This window comes from Gigantopelta aegis, chromosome 6 (assembly GCF_016097555.1).
Source record: "Gigantopelta aegis isolate Gae_Host chromosome 6, Gae_host_genome, whole genome shotgun sequence".
NCBI lineage: Eukaryota > Metazoa > Mollusca > Gastropoda > Neomphalida > Peltospiridae > Gigantopelta > Gigantopelta aegis.
Genome location: NC_054704.1, coordinates 99,986,844 through 99,996,293, shown reverse-complemented (window position 1 = coordinate 99,996,293; position 9,450 = coordinate 99,986,844). Strand labels below are relative to the sequence as shown.

General features: G+C 38.1%; 1 protein-coding gene across 2 annotated transcripts; it reads left to right on the top strand.

Moving 5' to 3' along the window:
* Window positions 1-909: 909 nt before the first annotated feature.
* Window positions 910-8,339, top strand: LOC121376254. 2 transcript variants are annotated; one of them, XM_041504080.1, is made up of 4 exons: window positions 910-1,099; window positions 3,144-3,311; window positions 4,097-4,302; window positions 7,601-8,339. In XM_041504080.1, exons 2-3 carry the CDS (start codon window positions 3,154-3,156, stop codon window positions 4,242-4,244), a joined length of 306 nt encoding a protein of 101 aa, XP_041360014.1. In that variant the 5' UTR covers window positions 910-1,099; window positions 3,144-3,153; the 3' UTR covers window positions 4,245-4,302; window positions 7,601-8,339. The 2 variants fall into 2 exon arrangements, with proteins under 2 accessions (XP_041360014.1, XP_041360013.1); XM_041504079.1 differs by lacking the exon at window positions 910-1,099 and adding an exon at window positions 1,954-2,096.
* Window positions 8,340-9,450: the final 1,111 nt, after the last annotated feature.

The following is a 9,450-nucleotide window of genomic DNA, read 5'->3' as shown; positions in this document are numbered from 1 at the left end:
TGGTTGTAGGATCCCCCTGACATGTGTACATAATCTTCCCCAGAAATACCCAATCAATGTATTTCATCTCCAGAACTACAAAGGAGAAAAGCCACATGCATCTGTTGTGAAACACATACAACATCGTGACTACCTGCAATTGTTGTGCCCTTCCCCTACACCCCATCCCCGTTGGCTCCGCGCTTGAATTCCTTCATCCTTCGCTTTCACGGTCGCCGAATGTGTAATTTCATTAACCTCCCTGTCTTTAGTGCATTACCAGTACATGCACGCCCTTTCAGACTAACCACGTGCTTATCATTTCCATATTTATATAGTGTAAAAAACGGTGTTCTTTGTCGCTTTTACGAGCTCTTCTGACATCTGGGGTAGAGAAAGCACATGAATTAAATAAAACTAGCCAATCTGCCGTCAGTCATACGTTCATGTTGGCGCCATGTTGTGCAGTTCTTAGGTTTCAAGGCGCGTATGCGGGGTGGTGGTAGTGGGCGGTTCAGGGGTCGAAACATCCCCTTCTTAAGTAAATACATTTTCCGAGAAAGCATAACTCGATTCCACCCCCATAAATTTCGCTCACCATTAGGGCCTCCACGAGTCCAAAATATTGGACTCGAGTACTCGAGGGGTCAAACTCGACCCGGACCCGAGTACCCGACACTTACCCTAGATGATAATGAGACTACGGAATAAAATATAATAGCAATATGCATCTTAATTCCAGCGCTGAACATGAACGCCAAATCATGCCTTTGTATTGCATTCCACACATTCGACTTTTGTTTTCTCTCCATGACTCATAGCCCTATAATGTAAAATGACGTAAGCAATTTAAGTAAATGAGAGTGCTCTTCCTTGCACGAGTACTCGAGTCCTGTGAACGGACTTGAGTCTTGCTGGACTCGGCCCGCGTCCAAGTACTCGTGGAGACCCTACTAACCATAGAATAGAACCCTCCAGGCTAACGTTCGTGCACACGCGCCTGGTTTCCGGATGGTACGTAGTTCAGGTGCGGTGAGTCGCACGATCGCTCGCCCTCAGTGGCCTTGGGGTTTTCCCCTGTCGAAACCAGTGTTCAACAACTCGTACATCAAAGGTCGTGGTATGTATTATGTTGTCGATGAGAAGTTACATATAAAAAACAGCTTGCTGCTTTATCGGTAGTAGCAGCCCATGTGGCGCAAGCGGGTTTCCTATCTATTTCTCTCGCCCAAGAGTCGAAATATCATAAAGCTTGCAACAGACCTTTGCGACAATGCTCAATTTAAGTTGCATAATGAGAAAAAAATTGCTAGATCAAACATTGTTGATCGGAACATTTTCTTGAAGCATTGCGTGTAGCAGTTTTAGCCACATGTTACTATTGTCGTGTAGAGGATTTGATTTGGTGATACACAATCTAAACAAAAATATCCTTCAGTGCTCTAGCATGATGACCTTTTGTGTACTAAACAGTATTTGTAGCAAATTTAATAATAAAAAAGGTATTCAAGTCATGCACTTGAGTAAATCATTATGTTTGTACATGCTCGTAGGAACAGTATCTGGAGTGTGTGTGTGTGGGGGGGGGGGGGGGGGAGGTATAGTCTTCTGTGGAGAGGGGACACAGTGTTTAATAGTGGGAGGGCGTGGGCACAAAGCCAGACTTGTATCTTTAATTATATGGAGTAGGACAAAAACGTACATTCTCCTACTTGTTTGGGGGCAACCTACCAACCCCCATCCCACCCGACCCCCGCTCCTACGGGCTTGTGTATTGCTAATCTTCTGTCTATAAATAATCAACTGGTTGACGTTCGTCTGCTTGCTCGTATGATGAAACACGTAGATTAACAGTTGTATCTCACTGCACATGAATAAAGACTGAACAAACACAGACTACCGCTTTGTCCGGCGGAGCGGTAAGCACGATTAGTCTCACACGGTAATATTCTGGCAGGTGTTCAAATACCATCCTGCAGTCGTCACGAATCTACCGGTTACTGTTTGTTATACCTGTTAGATACAAGCTCTAACGGCAATGCCTACGTACACTTAACAGCAATGTAATTAAAGCTTAAAGCAACAACATATTGGACCGAAGCGAGCACATTCGAACAGTGAGTTGCATTTTGTTCTTTAATTAATAGGCAGTACTAAGATATAATTTCATTTAAAGGTACATGGTACAAAACACATTTGGATTTGGATATAATATTTATTTTTACACCTTCGTTATGTTTCTACTTGTCTTAATGACAATAATATTTATTTGTACACATTCATTGTGTTTCTGCTTGTCTTAATGACAATAATATTTATTTTTACACCTTCATTGTGTTTCTGCTTGTCTGAATGACAATAATATTTATTTTACACCTTCATTGTGTTTGTGCTTGTCTTGACGACAATAATATTTATTTGTACACATTCATTGTGTTTGTGCTTGTCTTGATGACAATAATATTTATTTTTACACATTCATTATGTTTCTGCTTGTCTTAATGACAATGGAAGATGAAGGAAGTATTAATGTCACCGTTGGGCGCGCGCCGGAGTGAATCGGTTAATGAACTATCTGTTAGGACCGGTACTACAGCCAGATGCAGTCATATAACAAAACACTGAGACGGAAATCAATTTTGGAGTGAAAATAAATGCTTATATAATGTATGTTCGCAATGGTGTATGTTGTTAGTGCCAACGAGAACCCTTTCTATTGGCAATCTTCGTTTAAAGTTGATCAATTTAAGATGGATTTCAATGGCAGATGATATCTGTGTAGTGAGACCTAAGCACGGGTTACGCTAGTAAATAACAGAGAATTATGTAATTTTTCAGGTGAAACTAAAACCAAGTAATAAGGTAACATAATAGGTGATACAATACAACTGTTTTATGCAGTGACGGCACTTGTACGCAGCTATAGCCATCAGTATGGAAACATTATTAATTCAGTCATTCTGTCAGTCAGTCAGTCATCCACCTATCTATTCATTTATTTATTCATCAACCAATCCATTGTTTCATTAATTTATTCACCCACACATTCAAACATCCATCCATCCATCATTCATCACTAATTCATTAATTCGTTCATTCACTCACTCATTCATTCATTCATTCATTCATCCATCCATCCATTTCAACTGATTTTATTCGTTCAGAAACTCCATAATGTCGGGCATCCCAGCGCCCTGGTTTCAACAGAAGCAAACGCCGACGCCGCGACGGCTTCCCGCTGTGGACGCCCTCACCGCCGAAGAGATGAACAGCCTAACGGACAGACTGCAGAAACCAACACAGGCGTTCCTCGCCAAGAAGACGCTGTGCAGGCAATACAATACAGTACAGTACAGTACAGTACAGTACACTATACTACACTACACTACACTACACTACACTACACTACACTACACTACACTACACTACACTACAATATAATACAATGCAACACAATACAGAATACAATACATCACGATAGAATACATTACAAGACAATACAAAATACAGAATACAATACAAAATATAACATCGCAATACAATACAATAGAAAGCAATACAATACAATATAATACAACGCAACACAATACAATATATTACAAATATAATACATTACATTATAATACAATACAATACAATATAATACACAATATACAACACATACTTACATTATAATACATTATATGACAATGCAATACAACTTAATACTATACAAAATGCAATATATTACAGTATATTGACAGTACAATGTATTACAATGCAATACAATTACAGCACTTTACAATATAATACAATACAATACAATACAATACATTACTATTATATTACATTACTTTACAATACAATACAATACAATATTATAACATTACAATACAATACAATACAATACATTACATTACAAAGCAATTCAAAACAATCTGTAATGCAACCTGTGTATGCATACATTGGTTAAGGGGTAATTTTCACATTAAATTAGTATTTAATTTATTTTATTAGAGCGGAAAAACCTGCTGGAACCACGATGGGATTATATTTTCTACCCATTTTGCATAAATACTATTACAGATTAAAAACGCCAGTCGTTAGTTTAAAAGTAACTGTGTGTCTCGTTCTTCAGGCACCAGGACTGCTTCATGGACCGAGGTCGTTACGACTGGTGCCGCATGGGTCTGTGTAAAGACTGCCACAATTGCACGTGGACCGACATCGGCACCGTGAAAAACTCGTACAAGATCCAGCCAAACTTAAAACCCTACGACCAGTAAATCGGCGCTGATTTAAAGGCAGGATCTCACGACAGTTGAGCGGCTGTAGCTCTTAAAGGTACGTGGTCCTAGAAACATATATAACACTTTATCCTGCAATCTCCATGTGTATGTATCCATGTGTATATGATAACTAGATACATTTTTATATTTTCGGTCACTGAGCAATAATATAGCTTTTTGAGACGGAACTACCTTTACACTAGTGATGATCATCAAAGGAATGTACTTTCCAGTTGATTGTTTTAATTTTTAATAACAGTTTTGAAGAAACAAATTTATTGCAAAATGTGTTTTAAAAAATTATTATTTAAGAACTATTTTGTTTTGGTGTATGAATATTGTAGGCGACAAGGCATTCAACAAGTGTGGATATGCTATACTGGAAAACTCTGCGCTCTCTCTCTCTCTCTCTCTCTCTCTCTCTCTCTCTCTCTCATATATATATATATATATATATATATATATATATATATATTAATAATTTCTGGCACTCGTCCTTTTGTAGATGGTATTTCTGACATTCGTCTAAAGAAAATCAATCCACGGAACGAGCTTTATTTTCTGGTTCAATGATTCTTATAATTTTAGTAAATTATAATAAAATTCACTGCATTTTATTTATGTACCGTGATGTCACTCCTCTCAGCTGATATATATTACGTTACTAAAAGGACGATTGGTAAGTAACGGTTTGATGTTCTAAAATCAAACCATTACTTACGAATCGAAACAGGACGATGGCACAACACCCCAGTAGAAAGCAGACTATGTACACTATGTAACAAAAATGACATCGGAGACGAATTTCACTATCTACTTACATGCTCCTTCTTTAATAACTCCCGGAAAAAATTGTTAAAGCCATATTATTATAACAAACCCAATATGCTGAAATTTAAACAACTAATGACAAATGACAAAATAAGTCTTCTAAAAACAATTGTGCAAATTAATAAAAGAAATTACGGATAAATTCGGTAAACCTTAAAACGAATTGTCGCCCAAGCTTATGCTGTCTTATTCCGACCACTATTATCCATGTTTGCATATATATATATATATATATATATATATATATATATATATATATATATATATATATATACTGTAGAATCTCATTGGCTCGAACACTGTTGGTGCATCAAAGTCTGTTCGACCAATCGGGTAGTTCGAACCATGCATTCGGCCGTTGTCGGGTGCTTCTGTAACACAAAAATCATTCGGACAACCTCGCATGTTTCCCTAAAACTGGCTGGGCGAGATGGTCCGATTGACTCATGAGTTGATTGGATTTTACTTGCAAGGTTATTCATCTAACGATTATCGCATTACAATTGTCTGTACCTGAAAGATAATTATCGACAGGTGCTAAATAAACAACACGATAAGCGTGAAAGGGTCGACGAAAAAATTATACGTAAATTATTTTTTATATTTCTTCGGATAGACGTAGCCGTTCGAAAGCTTCTGTTCGACCCTAGGGGTATTCGACCAATCAGCACCAAAATAAAGGGGTTTAATAGAGAGAAAAATCGGGACTTTGTTCTTGGTTCGAGAATACCGGTAGGTTCGACCTTTGGGCGTTCGAGCCAATGAGATTCTACTGTATATATATATATATATATATAAATAGATAGATAGATAGATAGATTATTACTATTAGAAGTATATTTCATTTTGTATTATTATTATTAGAAATATTTTTTGATTTTCTCCTGGTTGATTGATCTATATATAAACTATATATATATGTATGTATGTATGTATGTATGTATGTATATATGTATATATATATATATATATATATATATATATATATATATATATATATATACTCTTCAAAAGAAGAAACGCAAAACCACATTGTCGTAACATTTGGAGAATTGATTTAATTATTGAATGGTGAGTCCGATAATTACCAAATGTTGCAGGATTGTTCACAATTCACTCTAGTCCATTGTGAGTAAGTGATAGGACACACCACCAAGGTCAAGGTCATCTGGAGTCAATACCGGGTGTGGCCTCCGCGTGTGTTGACAACTGCCTGGCACCGCCTGCCCATTGAAGCAACCAGAGTACGGATGACGTCCCGGGGGATGGTGGCCCACTCGGCCTGCAAGGCTGCTGCCAGCTCGGGCAGGGTCTGGGGCTGTGGTTGTCGCTGTCGGAGGCGTCGGTCCAACTCGTCCCATAGATGCTCAATTGGGTTCAAATCCGGTGATATCGATGGCCAAGGAAGGACATTAATGTTGTTGTTCTGTAGGAAAGCCATTGTGAGACGTGCTGTGTGAGGCCTGGCGTTGTCATGTTGGAACACGGCGTTGGCCATAACTGGAACGATGTGTGGCCGGAGGATCTGGTCAAAGTAGCCCTGTGCATTCAGGTTGCCCTGCACGTGGACCAGGTCAGTTCTGCCAGTGTGTGAGATGGCTGCCCACACCATGACACTACCCCCGCCGAATCTGTCCACTTCCTGCACGCAGTTTGCCGCATAACGTTCACCACGACGCCTATACACGCGACATCTTCCATCATGACGTCGGAGCAGAAATCGGGACTCGTCACTGAACCACACCTGTCTCCATCGCAGTTGAGGCCATTGTCGATGAATCTGGCACCACTGCAGTCGGAGTCGACGGTGTTGTGGTGTTAAGATGACACCTCGAACTGGACGTCTGGCACGAATTCCTACCTCACGTAGGCGGTTCCGTACGGTCTGGTCGGATATCCTGCGCAAACCTGGTATTGCTGCGGCTGTGGAGGTGGCAGTAGTCAATCGTTCCCGAAGGTGGCGTACCCGGATGTAGCGGTCCTGCCCGGGGGTAGTGACCCGTGGTCGACCGGATCTAGGGAGGTCACGTGTTGATCCATGTTGCTGGTAACGGTCCCACAGTCTGGAGATGGTGCTTGGGGATACATGGAATGCCCTGGCAACGGCTGTTCTGGATTCGCCTGCGTCTAGTCGGCCGATGGCATTGTTTCTCTGCGGTTCACTGAGACGTGGCATGTCCTGGATTGTCAACTGTCGGCCAGATACAGAGGCCAGGCAAGCGAACACCCTGCACTTTTATACTGTCGGTGTTCATGTTGCACGTGCAGACAACGCACGTGCAGTGGTGACATGGTTTGCACGTGGCTGCGTTTTTGCGAATATTCACATTTTGGAACTTTATTGTACAGTAGCTGCGTTTTATCGAATGTAACCGTGGGAATGTGTTTGGGACATGCAATGACCTTATATTCACAAAGCATGAACCGGTAGGAAACATAAAATCGGAGTTATAACCCATTTGTACCCTTCTGCGTTTCTTTTTTTGAAGAGTATATATAAACAAATGTATCTTCATTCACAGGTAGTAGAATCTGTGTTCGGTGGTCGCTGCAGTGTTGATGGATCGAAGTAACCCTGGCGTCTGTTGAAAATCAATATTAATACTTAATACACACTATCGAATGAAAAACAATGAAATGTTGATAAGCCATTTATGCATATAAAGTTTTGAGGTGATGATGTATTCTACATGACTTTTTAATACTTGGTCGATAGTGTTATATTTAAGAGGTGGAAAGATAATCATAATTATAATCAGCAGAATCAGAAGAATTACTAGTTATATTCATTGTGATATGTTTAAAATCTAGTACAATGACAGCATAACACAAATTTATTGTTATTTTTATATGTGCCTATAAAACACGTTTTTTGCATTTTGTTTACGAATTGTTTGTTTTTTCTTGAACTATTGTACGTTTCTTTCCGGTTTCTATTTCCTACCGAGTTTTGTTTTTGGTTTCTGTTTACATGTTGGTTACATATCGTTGTATAATGTATGGCACTGCTCAGTGTAATCAGGAGAATTGCTTGTAGTAATGTGTTAAATATTTATATTTCTTGTGACATGGCTTTACAAAACAGCGTAATGTCAGCACAAGCACAATATTAAATATAGTTTTGTTTTATTTATAATATACTATTGATTATGCATTTTGATTTGGTTAGTGTTGGTTATACTATTAATTATAGTATTTTGTCGTTTCGTTTCGGTTTTCAAATGTATGTTTTAAAATTAAAATATTTTGAATATATATATATTGTTTGTTTAAATACATATATACTGTACACTTGTTTTCTTTTATCATTATATATATATATATTTTTTAAAATATATATATATATATATATATATATATATATATATATATATATATATATATATAAAATTAAGAAGAAGATTATCCTGAATGTTACGTACAAATTATTTCTTTTATCACTGAATCAGTTTATGCTATGCGAGAAATTTAATTTCACAGAATTCTTGTGTAATGTATGCCACTCTTTTGCTTACAATCAAACTGTTACATTATCACAAACAGACTTGTTGATCCTTGTCTTGCAGAATACATTCAGTTATATAAAATCAGTTTTAAATTTTCTTCTCAAATCCGTTTTAATTATTGATGCCTATACCGCTGTTACAGACGGAATGTTAGTCGATAGAAATAGTTATCTCCCCTGACTGCCTCGTAGACTCCTAGGTTTACTGTATAAAGACACCTATAATAAAATAAAAAAACAAATTCGGAATGCAAGTCTGGATAAACTATTGACCTACGACTGGTATATTAAAGACCGTGGTTTGTACTGTCCTGTCTGTAAGAAAATGCCACTTATCACAATGACCAAATCAAGAGTTGATGATTAATAAAAAAAAACATTCTAGTGGTGTCGTTAAACAACACGAAGAAGAAATTTGTTTTGTTTAACGACACCACTAGAAGACACTGATTTATTAATCATCAGCTTTTGGATGTCAAAGATTTGATAATTTTGATGTATAGGCTTAGAGAGGTAACCCGCTACATTTACCCATTGATAGCAAAGGATCTTTTATAAGCACCATCCCACAGACTCGTTAAACAAAACAAACTTTCAGTTTCGGTAGAGCTATAATTCTTGAGGAATGACGGTTTGATGACTATTCCTCTTCGGTACCTACGGATTGGATTCCATTTACACCGACACACCTTTAAGCTGTAGTTTCGAGTAACAGACGGGTGTTTTGGAATGCTATTGACCCTCACGGACAAGAGATTAAACAGAAATGATCGCCCTTACATTCCTTTTAATCATCACTGGACGAAAAGCTGACCACAGGTAAATATCAGATCGTGTCTCCAGAAAAAAAGATCTATATGAAAGATC